Here is an 18,477-nt window from a genome sequence, read left to right on the forward strand (position 1 = left end):
TTTTAGTCGAGTCCTTGTTCAAAAATGTAAAAAATAAAAAAATAACAAATAATGAAAAAAGACAAACACCTTTTTTTCTATTATCAGAGAAAATATATGTGTGTGTGTATACGAGACTACAAAGTCTGTGCCAAGAGAGTTCACTGTTGTTTGTGGGTGTTAAATGCTGTACTGTCATTTTTATTATTATTATTGTCATTATTATTGTGTGCTCCGTGTTCATCTCGTCACACTCGTTTGGTTTAATTGTGTCAAACTGCACTTTTTCTTTGACTTTTTGTGGACGAGCCACTGTGGTGGTGGTGATTCCCATCATTACTTCTACTGAGCCTTGAATGAACATTAAAGCATTTTATGAGCCACATGTCCCGTGTGGTGTGTCTTCTTCAATAGTTTATTTTGTTTGATTTATACGTACACATTAAGGTAGACTGAACAGTTTCCTGACACATTTGGATTAATCTGCTGCACATGAAGGAAAGACAAATTCTCATACGTTAATTGCTTGTTGGTCCACGTTTAAATCTGTTGAAAAAACCCTGAAGGATGCAAACACTTTTACTGTAATTTTAGATTCATATTGTTGAATTTAAACCTGAATTTTCACAAAAAAGCGGAAACATGTTAATATATGTTAACTTGAAAGAAATGAGAAGCCAAAGACTTTGGGAAACTCTGTTTTAATTGTTGTGTGTCATAAAACAATAAAAAAAAATAACAAAAGATACAAACTACGGACACGAGCAGGTTTAAAGATTTATTTAAAGACGTGATTAACACAAACACATGGCAAGAAACGGAGCGTTTTAAAGTGACAACGTGACAGGTTGACATAGTGAGTGTTTGCTGCCCTCTAGTGGCAGGATGGGGAACAGCAGGTCAGAGGCTGAACTGCACATAAAAGCTCAGTTTTATCCAAATAAGAGGCAGCAGAGGTTGGTGGTGAAATGGTGAAAAAAAAAACATTTACTATGATGATTTATTTTTCATTTTTTGTTAATCAACAAATTACGATATGTAATTTTTAACCATGCATATAAGTTGTCAGGTTGAAGGAGTGTCTTACAATCAAAAACAAATTTGACCAGAATCATCACATTTACAATAATCTTCTTCTGATCTGTGACAGACATAGACTTAATGGTAATTTTCACATTTTTAAAAGCTCATTTGAAAACCCTTTTTTAAAAGAAAATAAAATAATGTTGCTTAACGAGCTCAAGCCATAAGGATCGACACATATATTCAAACAGAGTCAAACGTGTTAGGTAGAAACTCGTCACACTCAGTAAAGTTTACAGAGTGACTTGGTCACGTTAGCTTAATTCGCTGGTTTAGTTGAATTCACCGAGCCAGGAAAGTCTAAAAAAAAAAAAAAAAAAAAAAATCCCTTGAATGCATTTAAAGAACCAGAAGACGTGACTGACATTCACTCAGTCCGGTTCAGACGTGGAATGATTCCTGGATCCTCGTCTCTGGAGGAAGAATCTCTTCTCTGAGCACAATCCCCTCTTCTAATATCATTCCCTCCCACCTTCCTCAGGGGAGTTAAAGTTTCCTATTGGTTAAATGTAACCGGTGCAAAAACATCTCTGAACTCTCAATAATCTGGAGCGTTTAACTTTCCACTCTGCAGAATGTTTTATAATCTCTCTCGGCCTTTTGGTTCCTTTCTGTTCTGTCCCTTTTTTTAAAAAACAAACAAACAAACAAATAAATTAAAAAAAAAAGTGAATCCAAACGTCCAGTCGTTGCTTTTGACCTATTTAGTATAATATTACTAACGCAGGGAGATCAGTGGTGGTACCTTTCAGCAGTTCATAAATACTCTGGGCTCAAAGCAACAGACGCCCACAGACTCGAGTCCAGTCTGGGGGATGAGGGGGGGCAGGTCAGGATGTCAGGACTTGAGAGGTGAAGCATCAAAGAAAAGTTCCCGACAGAGTCTGGCCGTGTCCTCTGGAGAGTAGACCGTGAAACCGATGGTCCGAGGGTCGTTGAAAATTTCATAGTCGTTTCCTCCCTAGAGAGAGAATCATGAGTCAAAGTTTATTTACTGTCAGTCCTGACATATACAACACATATATGCAGCAACTTAAACATAAAATGTGCAGAGTCCTATGATGGTTTGTCTTTATGTCCCTTATTTTTAAGAGTAGATTAAATTACACATGACTGACATAAACCCAAGTAGCAATTCCACCAGTAACCACAAGATGGCAGCAATTTATCAGATCATACAGAGTCGCATATTAGAGACAGTCTGTACAACTAGAGAATGGAGCGTCTGAGCTGTCCCTCTATGCTGATTCGTTCTGAGCTGGTCACGTGTTTCATAGGCGCCATATTAGATACATCTAACCAATATTCACCCATAGAGAAGTGGCAATAACAGAGAATAAAGTTGGATTAAAAATTAAAAAGCTCGTTAAAACGGCTCCAGCACAGGATCAGGAAAACACGGAGGAAACTCCACCGTGAACTCCCAGTGAACAAAAACGGACAAAAGATTAAAAGGAAGAACTGGATGTCAGCTGGTTTCTTCCCTTATTATGTGATGAGGTAAATGTCAATGGCTCTCTCTGACCTCCGTTAAAGATTTTATATAGAAAAATAAAGTGATACCATCATTAATGTAAACCTTGATCTCAAAAACACTGTTTTACAAATGAAAGTTAGAAGTTAACCTAGCCTTATGCTAACCTTATGCTAGCTAGACTAAAGGCTTAGAAAAAATACTAGCTAGCGTCACATATACTGTGAAACCCATGTGTTCATGTAATTTATGTCCATGAAAATTTAACTAACACGTAACCTCAGTTACTACTAAGTTATTTTGGCTAGCATGCTAACGCTATAATGATAAAACTAATACAATAAGACTTTAATTTTCACTATTTCTTTACTAATTTCAATCTTTTAACCGTGATGGATGAACACGGAGACTGAGGAGAAGGTAAACACAGCTCCATGACTGATGAGGGGATTGGGCTACAAAGCATTTTACAGGCTCATTTAAGATATTTAAAGTAAGTAGACGCTGAATTATTTAAGTGAGGGCCTTTTACATTACACTGTAGAATCTTCCCTCTGTTGTAGCAAACATGGCGCCCATGATTTGAGTTGGCCAGACTCTCTCTAATATACGGCTCTGGGATCATAAATAGTCTCTTTATTTTACAGCTAACAGAGCAGATATATTATCCAGACTAGTTTCCTGAATGTGGTGGTCTGCTCTGGTCGTTCATCGCCAACAAACTCACATCAGACGTCTCGTTGCCAAAGAAGTAGATGGCGTCCAGGCCCTCGCTCTCCAGCAGCTCTAAACACAGCCTCTTGTCCCAGCCCTCTGGAAAAATGTCAAAGCTGATGAGGCCACCTGAGGCGAGACCAAAACAAACACTGTTATCATCATCATCATCATCATCATCATCAGGAGGCGTAGGTTGTGTTTTTCTTAACCTCAAAGAATGACTTTGCATTTTAAAAAGTGGAGACTGAGGAAAACAACGCACTGTTTGTTCTTGTTGTTACGAGAGAAACGTTTTAAGAGGGGAAAAAAACGGATGATAATTAAAACACACCCATGTCAAGAAGCATTTCTTACAACTGTGGTGAGTCGGATGAAATTTCCCTTTTTTTAAAGAAGCTCAAATGACCGCAGTGACCTTTGAACTGTAAAATCTCCAGCCCTTCCCCCAGTTACCACCTCACATTCTTTACCCTGTCCTGTGTCTCTCAGCTGGGAGGGGGGGGTCATTTAAGTCCCAGAATCCATAGCGACAGCTGAGCGGCGTCCAGCCAATCGGAGGTCAGATTCCCTCACACACCCTCCACACGCCTCCACCACAAACAACGTCAGGCCTCCAACATAAACAGCTTCTGTCACATCACATCTGTAACCAGCCCCCACTCCTTACTTCCTCCCCCCCCACAGCCGGGAAGCTTCTCTGGCCACCGAGCAAAGACAATGGAGCACATAAGATGAATTAAAGGATTATCTGATCTTATCTGGGCCCCTTTCAAGCTTTACTCAACTCAGTTAATCTGTGCGTTTACATGCAGAGCTTAATCGAGCTATGCTCAAAATTTGACTTTCTCACTACAGTCCTTGTCCCAGTTTACATGCAGCGCAAGAAAATCGAATAACTGTTCTCCTCCTCCACACTAGGGGGCGATATGTGTCTTTTCAGCGGGATAATACCACGTTAATACGGCCCAGATTTCCGGGTTGGTCTATTTCGTCGTATAATAAACAAGAGTCATCCATTCGGCATACCGGGATTAATACTACATTTTTTAATCTCGTACGTAACGTTTGCGCTACTTCTGGTGCAGGTAAGATTTGCGCTATCCCTCGAACGGCTCTGTTTCTCTTTTTCTTCTTCTACGATCGGCTTTCTTGGATGTTTTTGTTCCGGGGTCACACGCCAGCGCAGCATTTGAGGAGCATGCGCACACGCAATGTCCGATGAAAACTATGCTGCGCTCAGACTCCGAAAACTACGATGAGTAACGTGTTTACATGCACTTAAATTCTCCTGTTATAGTCCGATTAAGGCAATGATTCACTTTTTTCACGTGCATATAAACGCACTGAGTGATGGAAAAACTGAGAAAATAAAGGCAGAAATCTGATCTGAACTGCGTCTCCTCTGTGACTTTACCTGAGATAATCCCCGTACGTCAGCACAGCCTGTCCCTTACATCAGGCAGGATAGAGCCTCAGCTTTACGTAACACCTCCTGCAGACGTCTGGTCTGCTGCTGTCTGCTAACAAGGGCGACCATGCGGCAGGAAGTCAAACAAATAAATCGTCTGTAAACTCACTGACCATCCACAGTAAAACCTCTGCTACGGTGACTCCATAAATTCAAAGATTCTTAGTCACCGTATGCACAGTAAGGAAGCATTGGATTATATTCTTGCATCTATTCAGGCCACTTTATTAGGCACACCTTGCTGGTAAAAGGTGTGCCTTCCTCAGAGATTTTGGTCCATATTGACATGACAGCATCACACAGTTGCTGCAGATTTGTCGGCCGCACATCTATGATGACAACCTCCCGTTCCACCACATCCCAGATTGAAGTCCAGTGAACTTATTGTTCCAGAAACAACGTTTGAGATGATATGAGCTTTGTGACATGGTGCATTATCCTGCTGGAAGTAGCCGTCAGAAGATGGTCCACTGTGGTCATAAAGGGATGGACATGGTCAGCAGCAACAATGGCTGATTAGCTACTTGTGTTAAGAAGCAATTGAACAGGTGTACCTAATAAAGTGGCCAGTGTACAGAGTGTAGGTCTCCGCTGTGGTCGCTGATGTTAATTATGTGTACTATTTATCTCCTTATAATGTATTTGTAAATGAATCACCTCTCTGGGACTAATAAATAATAATAAGCCATGATGTGCCCTTCATTCCTCAGCTACGTAGCCATATTCTTGTTACACTGCTGATAACACTCCGCCCACCTGCCGCCTCGCTTGTTTTTGTCCGAAGCAGCTCACGCCTCAAAGTGCACGTAATCGTACATCCAGTGCTGTTTTCCTTTTACTGTGTAATGTTTAACCCGAGCCTTCCATGTCCTGCACACGTCGCGAGGCGTGATTCCAAGGGGTTGAGCAGAGACTCTGGAGACATGTGGTTAAACCAGTTTGTCATTAAGCTTCATAAACACAACACAGACGAGGAACGTGAAAACAAACACCGCGTGCCACTTTCAGTCTTGACGTTACATCAAAGAAAGTTGAGTGGATGTTCCATTTAGAGCTGCTGCATCAGGCAACAATGCAATTCAATAGACCAGGGGTGTCAAACATAAGGCCCGGGGGCCAAAACCAGCCCACCAGAAGGGTCTAATCTGGACTCATGGGATGAATTTGCAAAAATTACACTGAAGATATTAGCTGAAAATTTTTGATGAAATAAGAAATTGCACTTGCACCTTGCACTTCTTAAGAAATTCATGGTTGTTCATTACATGTAGCTGTATTTTTATTTTTTTTGCACAAAGCAAAGGCAAAGGGAAAACATTTGGAGTTGTCGTTATGTACCAGGTAATAAGCTGTTGTGTTACTGGTCCGGCCCCCTTGAGATCAAATTGGGCTGTATGTGGCCCTGAACTAAAATGAGTTGCAATAGACAATTATCAGTTTTAATTTAATTCAGGATTAAGGTTGTGACACAAAAGCCGCAAAAAAATCATTGACTCCAGTTTTTAAACTGATTTTTAAGCCAAAAACAAATTAATTAGTAAACAGGTCAATGTGAAGACATCAATACTGCAAATGTTTTCATGGTGACGGAGATTTGGAGTCTGGAGAAACCAAACCAAAAAAAAAAAAAAAAAAAACTTTAAAGATGGACAACGTGTCCTTATTTGAACCCACTGGCCAAAGTGAAACCAAAAATATGAGGATACATGTGGTCGACACATGGTTTTGTGTCAGTTTTATGGAGAAAGTTCAAAGGGAAGCAAATACAACCACACACTCACACCATTTCATAGACTGGGGCACTAAGCTGCACAGTATGTACATTATTAAACTATTTACATCCTCTCTGCACATATTTTTTTTTTCTAAGAGTGTTCATACTTCTCGTAAGTGTTTTATTTAAATGTCTGTGTATTATATGAGTTCCTGCAAAATTTCGTCATGTTCTCATAATGACAATAAAGACTCTTGATTCTTTGTAGAGGCACAATACATGTTAGAAAACACTTGAACGTGCAACGCCATGATATAAACGACCTAAATTCGATGTGTAGTTTGATGTTGTAGTTTGGCTAGAGGGCGGGGTTTACAACCTATTCTGCAGGCAGCCACCAGGGGGAGCTCCACATCATTTTGCATCACCTTTAACTCGCAGTCTTTGTTCTTTCCCTTTTTTACTGATGACTACAGACTACTGAGCTTTTTCCTCTCACAGAGGCATGAACCGTACATGCTACGTAGCGTTAGCTCTGTCTTCAAGGTGTGTTCAAGTTTTGGCTAGTTCCCTTAAATACATCCTGTAGTTTTCAGGGTTGAGAGCTTTATTCAGATTTAATGAGGGGTGGGAACTCTCTCACCTCTAGTGAAACGTAGTCCTTTTCCTGCAAACTCCTCTTTCAAGGCAGCCACAAACTTCTCCCTGATCTTCTCTCTCTGCAGAACAAACAAGCGACAAACAAGTTAGCTTGTTCACACCAATGCTGCTCTATTCCAACGTCCATCTCACCTGCTACGATACACAACTGGGGCTGGGCGGTACGACCAGAAATGTATATCACGGTATTTTTCAGACCTCTGACGTTTTTTTTCATTCATAATCATGCGTTCACAACATTTCTTACTAGTTGAGAGAGGAATTAAAGCAGCAGTTTGACTAAGGATGGACTATTTTACTGTGATGATGAGTGAATGTTGGGAACATTTACAGCTCGGAGTTAAAATAAATAAATAAATGTTATCAAGATGAAATGGAGAAACATTTCATTTATTTTGACATTTTTATTCATATTTAAACATATTTAAACTTCTATGTCTGTAATCTGTAATGTTAATAGCAGCACGACTGGCTACCGTAATGACTGTAGTCTGAGCGCAGCATTTTTTTTTCCTCGTTCATAAAAAGCTAAAATTAGAGACATTTTCAGGGACAGTTATACCTGGGGGACAGATCACCCAAATCTGGGACTGTCCCCAGAAATCAAGGCCGTCTGGTCACCCATAAATAAAACAAAAACAACCGATATGGCACCTCTTTTTTGTACAAGTCATCTCATTCTGCCAATTCATGTTTTGGAGCTTTCCATCTTCACCACACCTCACAGTGAGAAGCGCTACACTGTAAATGGTCCGGTCGGAAACAAATTAAAAAAATACCATTACTCAGTATGAACCACTTTTCTTTACGATCACAAACGAGGATTCAGGTGTGCAGCTGTTAGCAGGAAGCTAAAGGGTTAAACTCCTCCCTCTTCCAGATGGCTTTGCTCTGTGAGCCGTCAATGGAAAGTCTGTTAAACTGTCCTGAAAGCTCGATATTGTTTGGCCTTTCTCCGCTTTACTGAGCACAACACGTGAGACACAGGCTCATCTTTGCATTAACATCCGTCCTGGAACAATCCGATCACAGCTGTCCGGCTTTAACCATTTAAGACCTGAACATCCGTCTGTGCACAAAAAAAGCTTGCGGTATTTTAATTACCGTAACTCACCGATGGACAAAATTCAAAGTTAAGCAGAACACTGGGAAGTTGCACTTACAGGCAAAAAAAAGCTGCCATTACGGTAATAATGACGCACCGCTCTGTCAACTTCAGGTTGGGGAGCGACGCAAGATCTGGAAGCCCCATGACGATAGAGTTGTTTGGAGGGATTTTATTGGTAAAAATGAGTTAGTTAAACCCTTAAGATGTCACCAAGGTCTTCCAGACAAAAACACAACTTCCCAGTGTTCAACCACTCTTTGAACATTGTCGGTAGCGTAAACCACTGTGAGTTACGGTAATTCAAAATTGATGTTCTTTGAAGGATCGCCAGCGATTTGTTTAGGCTTTAGAGGGTTAAGTTCCTGTCTTCACACGTGGCTTTAAAATCTCCACATTCGTCCCCAGCCGCCACTTGAGATCTGATCTCTGTTTCTCTGTATATAAATAAATACTGACATCAGTCTGTTCACACTACGGAAGGAATGAGGTCAGATGTGTCCTGGAGAACCTCCACATGTCGACTGAGATCACATCACTCAACCAGTCCTGTCGTTTGTGATCAGATCATTCAGGAAGGATGATACTGAGACAGAGGTGATTAATTGTGATTTATGCAGGAAAACAAGCTTGAACATTACAACGTGACTCATGGTCTGAGCCACAAAGAGTCACTACAAAGTTGTTAATCTGCTTTTAGATAATTACCCAAAAACAAGACGGTGTGGAAATTGTGATTAATAAAATGTGGAGACAATTTCTCACGGAGAAAACACGACTGCCGGGTGCCAAACCCCCTTAATGTAATAAGGTGAATTATGTCCATAAACGTCTGCAGAGTCCAGTACAACGACACAGTAGCTGAAGGTTTGATGATTCGAGAAAATAAAGCAAACATAACAAATAAAAACAGCCATTTACTCCACTCACTTTGTCGATTTCTGAAAATTCGATTCTCTCCTCGGGTGTGCAGCTCCGACCGATGGGGGAAATGTTTATCATTCCGCTCCTGAACTCAATGAACGTCCCCCTGCAGGCGGAAAGTTATCCACGTTCAAAATACTGGAAAAACCTCAGCAAACAATAACATACCGAAAAGCATTTAAGCAGTTTTAGCTTCATCCCTAAAAGGAGGACACAACGTCTCCTCCGTGCTGATGAACAGAGAGACCAGACATTCCTGTATTTCCTGAGATGCGTAGCTGCTGTTGTTGTTGTTGTGTGGGTTTTTTTTTTTTGCTCTCACCTTTTCTTGGGCAGCTTGATCAGACCCATGTAGCTGAGGCAGAAGTTGATGAGGTCCTGCAGAAGCTCCTCTCCGATCTGGTTCTGAATGGCCTGTTGTAAAGTGTGAAAATGAGCTTCATTAATAAACAGACATAACATTATGACCACCTTCCTAATATTGTGTAGATCTCTCTTAAATCGTATCAGTATCTGAATCTGATTTTACTCAGTATCGGTGGCATCGAACATCACTACAGTCTGAATGTACCTATGAGGTCCCAGTCCACAGAGCAGCCTGGGCCTTAACGTAGAATTAAAAATGCTGCACCATCCAGACGCTTCATTCGTGACTAAACTAAACCTCTCAGTGAACGTCCACTCACGTGTTTGGAGAGAAGCTTCCCGTCTTTGTACTGCACCGTCCCGTTCTCAGCAAACACGTAGTCAAACTTGTGTATCACTGCAAGAGAGGAAACAAACTGAATGAGGCTGCACGCGCCGGTTTGATTCTCTCCTGACGTGGAACTGCGTCGTCAGCTCGGGTTGAGACTTTGGCCAGTGTCCGTCTAACAGAGTTTGTTGTTGGAGCTTTGACCTCTTCACACCACGTCCTCTGATTCTAAAATTACAGCAGGAACACAACAGTAAAGCGACACGGTGTGTTTTCCCGGGAGCAGATTACAGTCGATGTAACGGCGTCCAGATACGTTTAATTCAGAATCCAGGAGGATACGAACACAAAGTAGCTGATGATATTCTTGTTTATAAAAGCAACACAGATTCCTTTTTATTCCTTTTACGACGTGTCTTCGGGTCGTTGCTTTGTGCTGTGCAGTGAAAGAACCGATTCACCTTTAGCACACTTGGCACGGCGATGAAGGCACACACTGCTCTCTTGGCACATATGCATTCCAGTAGTAGTCTGATACTGTATTTACCCGCCGGAGGGTTATCAGCCGGTCGCTGGTGCAGGCAGAGGCAGCAGGTTTGAGAATTAAAGTGAACTCCGAGCTATTCTCTGAGAATCTGAAAGGATTCTCCTCGCTGCTTCTGAGATAAATCACAGAATAAACTGCCACCAACTCACCATCGTCCCCGTCCCCGAGCTGCTCCGCGATCTTGGAGTAGTCCGACCCTCCCACGATGCCGATCTTCACTTTCCGCCTCAGAGTCTGGAAGAACTCGTCCAGCCGCGGGTCGATTTTCTGCACAACACGGGGGAAAGTCTCTGTGAAGGTTCTGGGTTCTGAGGAGCTGGAGCTTAAAGAGTTTCATCCGAGTCTTTAATTCTAATAAATGGAGGTTTTAAATTGAAACATCTGTGTGTGAACATGGTTGTTAACAGACTCATGTGAGTTAGGATGAAATAGATCATCTTTCTGAGGAAGAAGTCCACCAAGAACCTCATAAACTGAGTTTTCTTTTACTTTCACATGACAAACAACAGCTTCACATGAAGCCTGGGCTTCAGATCTTGGTCAGTTTCTCTGCATTTTGTTTTATTTTTTAAGTCTAGCAAACTTTACTATAAAATAAATCACACATTCAAGATTCAACACCGGAGAACCAGCTCTTCAGGCCAGGAGTCCAGCACAAGAGACGCTCCTTTAACTACAACAACGTCTGCATTTTAGGGAGAAATGTTTTGAAAGAGGAGTTAAAGGAACTGGGAAACCTCTCTCTGAGTTGGGGGTTGAAGTTTCACCCCCGTTCACACCTTGAGACCGGAGCCTTTGTTACTGTGCCATTAATTGTGAAACGAAAACCGGATCAAAACTCAGACTACAGGGAAGTATCTGGTCATCAACCTCCAGGCATTTGCTTGGAATGCATCTTAATTTCTTCAAGATAAGATTAAGATCTTCAGGTATTTGGGATTAGTAGAACCTAAGAAGTATAAAAAAAATAAGCATCCAAAATGTAAAACAGTTTATTTTTATGAAAAAGCAGAAGCACGAAAAACAGGTTCTTGTGAATTTGTTAAAATTTAGAGTCAATTCCAACTAGAAAAGTTAATAAGAATAAATAAATAAGTGTATTGACCCTTCGCTACCAGTACATGGCAGATAAAAGTGTCTCATTATGAGGACAACTGGTCTAAATGAAGCAGAGTAGGAAGCTGCCGCAAACGAAATGAGGACACAGGGTCTCAGGAGGTTAACAGACTCCAGTTTAAGTAAGTTTCTGCTGGACGACACCCTCAAATGTTCCTACTGAGCCCCCAGCCTCTCTTTTAGTACCGAAGACTCGCACGCAGCTCCTCTGCTCCGTGTTATTACACTCCACCATCTTTACCCGGACATAAAAACGCATCTATGGAGCAGATTTTCAGAAGAACAACAAGGAAAAAAATGTGTGCACACGTTATGTAATCTGTAGGCGCTGGCGTTCTTCACACACGAGCCGGTTACCCTCGATGAACCCCGGCATTCAAACCCTAAAGACGCGCACAAATATTATTACAAGACACTGGAGGAATGGGGCGCATTACGCACGCGCTACTCAATAGTATCTGCTCTATTTGCACATAGTTTCAGTTTTACATTTCCTCAGCAGCTCGTGAAGTGTAGAAAAGGAAGAAGAAGAAGAAGAAGGGGGGTCACACGGACACTCTCCCCGTGCGCTCTGCAGATTTTTATCCACGCATTGAAAACCGGTCCAGTCCTGCGCGCATAGGAGGGATGGACGGAGGGAGGGAGGGAGGTTTAATCTGAGCTTGTGATAACCAGGGACGGGAGGACACACCGGGGACCGGGTCGTGATCGGGGGCTCACCTCTCTCGGTGGTGTCAGGGTCCCGTCCACGTCAAACAGACACAGGATGTTTCGCTCCGACGAGAAGCCGTTTGGTTTCTCCATTTCTTCTTCTCCTCCTTCAGGTGTCTTTGTTTTTGTTGTTGTTTTTATTGATTGAAAAATTCACATGAGAGAAGAAAATAATACAATAAAGCCCTTCAGTCCACGGGAATGTTATAAATAAGAGTAATAAAGATAATATAATAAATAAATTCTCCTGGTGTACAGTCTAGTGAAAACACGGCGTGCTCTACGTGATCCGGAGCTTTTGCAACGTTGGGACTCAACCCACAGCCAATCTCAACAAGGGGGCGTGGCGTGACGTGAAACAGTGGGTGTGGTCTACAGCATCTGACCTTTGACCTACATGTGAGTTGGCGTAGATCCATATACAACGATGTTGACATGTGCAGTTTATTATATATCATTTATTAATTGTCATACCTAGAAGAACTAAAGATTATATAAATAATAAAATATCGTTAATTGCCACTACTACATTATTCCATCTTTGCTATGTATGTTATGTCTTAAGTGTACTTTATTTCGTTTATTGGCATAGATTGTTGTATGCTACCGTAAGTCCATGTCCCTTATATACTGAGTTTGTAAATAAGTAAAAATCTCTTTAAAAAAAAGGATAATGATAATAGTGTGAAACTGAGGACTAAAATAAAATAACATAAAATACATAATGGTAAATTAAACTAAACTAAAATAAACTAAAATAAAATAAAATAAAATAAAATATATAATACATTATGATAAACTAAATAAAACCAAACTAAAACAAAAAAACATCATAATAAAATAAAATAATAATTTGTCTATATAAATCAGGGAACTTTTTGATTCCCAAATTAAACTTCACAAGCTAAAATAAAATAAAATAAAATAAAATAAAATACATAACGATAAACTAAACCAAAATAAACAAAAAAAAACATAACGAAATAAAATTTGTCCATATGAATCAGGGACTTTTTTTGATTTCCAAATTAAACGCGCAAATAAAAAAAACTTACAAATACATCACGATAAAATAAAATAAAATAAAATACATCATAATAAAATAAAATAAAATACATATGATAAACTAAACTAAAGTAAAGTAAAACAAAAACACCATAATAAATACATTATGACACATTATGAAAAAATAAAACAAATTAAAATTAAACAAAACTAATTTAAATAATGTAAATATCATTTATGAATATAAATCATTGAACTTTTTTGATTCCCAAATATGAAACTTGAGTTTCGTTGCCTGTAGAAATACAATAATGTTCAGATTTTATATTGTCGCATGAATTGGTCAACAGGTGTCAGCAAATCCACACTTATGATGCTTGTATGAATTTATCTCCTCTTTTCATTCAGCCGACATGAAGCAGATTCATACGCAGCCACATCCGGCGACCGTGAGCCTGCAGAGGATGAAGTACATCCAATCCTTCAAATGCTACGTGCCAACACAGCCAAGAACACAGTCCAGCTTGAATTTGCCAGGAACCAGAACGACGGTCTGCTTCAGATCTCTGAGCTGGAGTTTCACAACTTCTGGACAACAAGACAAAGAAAATTTCTTCGCTGGACCATGACAACGCTGTTCTACTGGAAGAGGTCGAGAAGATGAAACAACTTCTTGCAACTCATGCAAACAAGGTTCAAGAAGAGATGACTGTCCTCCGTCAGGAGCTCCGCAAACAGGACACAATGCATGGAAATGCTTCCCTGCAGGTTCAAAAGCTCGAAAAAGGAGTCAAGACAGAGGAAGAAAAAAGGAAGGCAGCCGAGAGCTGTCTGCAACAAGAGGTGGAGGAAACCACCAGAGATCCTGCAGAAACAGATGGAAGATCAACAACGCCAGTGGGACGAGGAAAGGCTCAGTTACACGGCCAAGAACCTAGAAACAACATCCACTATGAAAGCTGCCACAATCAAGGCGCAGGAGGACCTGGAAAACCAACGAAAAGAGTGGGACCAGGAGAAGTCTGACCTCCAGCAGCGTTTACAGTCTACGAAGGAAGCCCACGACAAGAAGGTGGAGGAGGAGGCAAATTCCAGAAATGCGCTAATGGACACACTTACACATCTAGAGCAGCAGTTGGAGGAGGCACCGCCAAAGAAAAAGAAAAATCTCCGAAGCAGCGATTCCTCAACCTCTTCAAGAGAACAAGGACCTGACCTCTGACCTCTGACCTCTGCCACATCTACAGTCAAGTCCTACCCGCCTCCTCCAGCCCATTCCACTGTTAATCTTTGTTTTTTGTCTTGTTTTGTGTTTGTCTTGTGTCGTTTAAAGGGCGGCATAGCGGTATAGTGATTGACATTGTGTCCAAAGCCATACATGTCACTCTGAACACCCCTCGCCCCAAGCCCCCATTTCTTGTTCTTCGGTTTTGTCATTTTGTGTTTGTCTTGTGTTGTTGAGTGTGGATGTGAGTGCGCATGGTTGTCTGTCCAGAGAGGGTAAAATATCTTTTTATCCAATATCTCTCTGTGATGCCCTGTGATGGACTGGCAGCCTGTCCTTACGGTATTGGCCAAACAACCTTTGTCCATTACCTGCTGGAAGAAGCTGCAGACATCAACAGAGTAAACCTCTAGCCATCCACAGACAACAAATGAATGAGAGAGTGAGTGAGTGAATGAATGTTTTTGTCAAAAGCATAACAACTAAATAAAAAAATAAACATAAAACATTATACCGTTTGCACATATTTTTTATTATTAAGATGTGAATATTCAAGACATCATGATAGAATCAGAGTTGAAAAAAGAAACTGAAGCCATTTTCATGCATTTATACCTGTCACCAAAGAGGGTATGAACGTGATGTCACAGCAAGTGTTGTTGTTGCTAATCGAAAGTCAAACAACCTCACATGTGAACCAAGTTGAAGTAACTTAATTTTATTAATTATTTGCAAAAACACAGAACTTTGTCGTAGTCAATGAAATATTTTAATAATATATAATTTAATAATAATGATGACATAATATATTAATAATAACCTTTAATTAAAGCACAATCTCATATAAGGTAAAGTGATCTTACTGTACATGGGAGTAAAAAAGTAGCCTGAAATCAAAAGAAGTAAAAAACTGTCTATTTTATTGTGTCTCTATGTGTCTGCTACATTATATAAATGTATATAAGATCAAAGATGGTTAATTTCTCAATTCACTGAGGCATTACAGCCACAAGAGGGCAGACAATGAGAGCGAGAGAGTATCACCCAAGTCAAAGTTTATTTCTAAAGCACATTTTAAAACAACTGCAGTTGAACCAAAGCGCTGTACAAGCAGAACAAATATAAATATATCAACCATCCCCGTTAATACATGAACAAAATAAATATGAGCTAAAAAAGAGCAATAAAACATCAAATAAAACAACAGTAAAAACTGTGTTTACACAATAAAACCCAGATACCTTTGCTCAGCTTGGACAGAAAGCCAGCGAGACGAAAAAGGTTTTGAACTCAGGAGAGGATTATATTACACTAAACGCTAAACAGGTCATATATAAACTGTGTAACTATGAATACATAAAAGAGCATTGACATGGTCTCTGCTTCACCTAAACACAAGCATTTCTTGTTTTTGCTGTTGGTTAAAAAACGGAAACTAAACTACACCAATAAAAACTAAACTAACCTTTAAAAAGTTAAGCTAAGGTTATCTAGACTAAATTTAAGTTAAGAAAAGCTAAACTAAGCTAAGCTATTATATAGTCATCTGACAAAACAGAGAAAAAACACCAAGCAAAGCTAAGTTTAGCTCAACTAAGCTAAGCTTAGGTACTATATAGCCTAATAATCTAAACTAAACTAAACCAAACTACAATCAGACCCCTTCACTTTGAGTTTAAGTTTAAGAAGATGATCTGTGTTATTCACCTGTCAGTGGTTATAATATTAGGTCTGATCAGTGTATAGTCATCTGAAAACAAAGCAAACAAAACCAAGTTAAGCTGCTAATAATCATCTGAACTGAACAAGTAAATAGCTCATACTAAGCAAACCAAGCTAAGCCGAGCTAAACTGAGCTAAACATGATTACATGATGAGCATATGATGAATTGGGCAGTTTTGTAACAACTGGCATGCTGGACATGAGTCACTTTATCTTTGAACAGTGATCATAAATGACTCGTGCGTGGGCCTGAATTTCAGAGTAAGTGATAATAGACAGATACTTTGAATCTGTGTGACCTAATTTGCTCGAGTTAGCAACATGCACGCCGTTCGTCTTGCTACGTTAGCTTGATCAGTCCAATCAATCTCCGTTTATATCTGGTTGTCAACGTTCCCATCGCAGTGGTCAAAAGTCAAAACATTTCATGTCATCAAGGTTGATCAGATATTTATGCTCCTAATCTATTAGTACGCCAAGTTACATGGTTGAATTATAGGAGGATGGTGGTGGCAGAGGGCAATAATTGACACGCTATAAACAGACTAATCATTAGCTTCTGAAATTTTTAACATGCCTCTTTATCTGATCCTAATCCCCATGTTCTCTCCAGCTCCAGACGACAAGGCCTTGTGGTTTTAACCTTTAAAAGATAAAGTTGGATTGTCTTTTTAGTATTGTCAACAGATCATATAAAGAAAAGACTAAAACCAACATGTTTTATATGACTCTCACTACACTCTGACCAAAAAAACAGACTTTAAGGTTGAGTTGTGACTTTTGATATGTTGATGTGTTAATTTAAATACAAAAATAGTAAAACAAAAATGATTACTGCATTAGGAATTATGAACAGGGCTGAGTAAATTTAAATTAAAATTGCCTTATCGACATGTTTGTTATAAATATCTATTTGGAACTTTTGCATTGTGTTGCCTGCACGCTAAACCACCTGAGTTATTGTGTCATTAAAACAACCGTCTTATCTTCTTCTGAGCTTAATGGAAAGTGCTTTTAAAGACATTTTCTCACACACAAAAAAATAAGAATAACAATCACTGCTGTTAAATAGTCAGCATTGGACAATAAAACAGAGTCTTGTTCCTACTATTTCCTCTATAGCTGACAAAAGGCCGGGTACAGACGGCCGGAGAGCCTCTTCACACGCAGCAGTAATGGGACTAAATTGCCGTGTGCCACAAGCCGACCGTGCTATTACAACGTCATTCGTGGGTGTTTGTTTAAGATTTTTACGACCCTGAAAGGTGAAAGCCATGCCATGTGCAGGTGGACGTGTTGAGCCTCAGCTCAGGTTGTTGTTTGGTGAGATAGAAATGCAAGCAGTGGATGATAATGTAGGGAGTTCTGGGATTTAACTATGAGTCTGATTCCAGCTAAATTCAGGGAAATATAAGCAGGAGCCACACATTTAAACTCAATAATGTTTTTACTTGTTTTAAGAAAAATAACATTATATGCAGATGACACCACTGGTTATCTTGTAGAACCACTTGAGGCTCGTTGTCTTCCTCCATGACCATGTTTCATGGAGGGATGAGGTTCTGATGGTTCATCTCATTAACGTCAGGCAATGAGATAGAGGCCTTTAGTAATTTACTCGATGACATTGATGTACCTACTGGTCACAGTCTGATTTTGTCACTGGATGGCCTGTCAGACTGTGACATTGTAGAAGCTCCAGGGCTGTGAACATCTCAAAAATAGAGCAAAGTTTTGGTCTACTCCCATAAGAGACCGATCTCTGAAGGGCAGAGATTTTTTGTCCATTGTTACAATCAAACAAATCAAATGTGTTGTTACACGATCATTAATGGAAGCACATAAGGGAATTAGCCCTATGTAATTTTCGGGAAATTGCACCAGGGAACTTTGATGTGAACTATGCATGCGCAACTGTTGCTTGCACAGCAATATCGCACACGTTTTTTTATCAATCATGGCAGTATATTGGTAAAACCCTGAGATCTGCATCCATGGAGAAGAGGAGATTCGGTGCACTTAAATATGTAGTGAAGACGTTGTCGTCGCGATGGCGTATGAGAGGGAGGAAAACAGGCACATAGCTCTAACAGCAGGAAGTCAGACCAGGTGAAGGTACCAGATCTGCTCTGCGCTTCCAGGTGACGTCATATATGTTCAGCTACGTTCAGCACCACTCGGCTCGGGCTGAACGACACAAGTTTAATTTATTTTTCACAGTATGTTTGGAAAAGATGACAGCACGTTATTCATAAAAAACATTCATTTGTATAGTATGGCAAAAGGATTTAAAAGATTAAATAGAAATACAGCTTTTATCAATTTATACAAA

General features: G+C 40.0%; 1 protein-coding gene across 2 annotated transcripts; it reads right to left on the bottom strand.

The window, feature by feature from the left end:
* Window positions 1–744: 744 nt before the first annotated feature.
* On the bottom strand, window positions 745–12,469 carry LOC124997842 (phosphomannomutase 1). 2 transcript variants are annotated; one of them, XR_007110998.1, is made up of 9 exons: window positions 12,202–12,469; window positions 10,515–10,632; window positions 9,811–9,887; window positions 9,447–9,538; window positions 9,131–9,230; window positions 7,079–7,154; window positions 3,264–3,379; window positions 1,808–2,023; window positions 745–1,684 (listed from the first exon to the last, which is right to left on the bottom strand). XR_007110998.1 is itself a non-coding variant. In XM_047571849.1 (8 exons), the coding sequence occupies exons 1-8, from the start codon at window positions 12,283–12,285 to the stop codon at window positions 1,901–1,903; spliced, it is 786 nt and encodes a 261-aa protein (XP_047427805.1). In that variant the 5' UTR covers window positions 12,286–12,469; the 3' UTR covers window positions 745–1,900. The 2 variants fall into 2 exon arrangements, 1 of the variants encoding a protein (XP_047427805.1); XM_047571849.1 differs by having other exon boundaries at window positions 745–2,023.
* Between the last annotated feature and the right edge of the window lie 6,008 nt (window positions 12,470–18,477).

This window comes from Mugil cephalus, chromosome 20 (assembly GCF_022458985.1).
Source record: "Mugil cephalus isolate CIBA_MC_2020 chromosome 20, CIBA_Mcephalus_1.1, whole genome shotgun sequence".
NCBI lineage: Eukaryota > Metazoa > Chordata > Actinopteri > Mugiliformes > Mugilidae > Mugil > Mugil cephalus.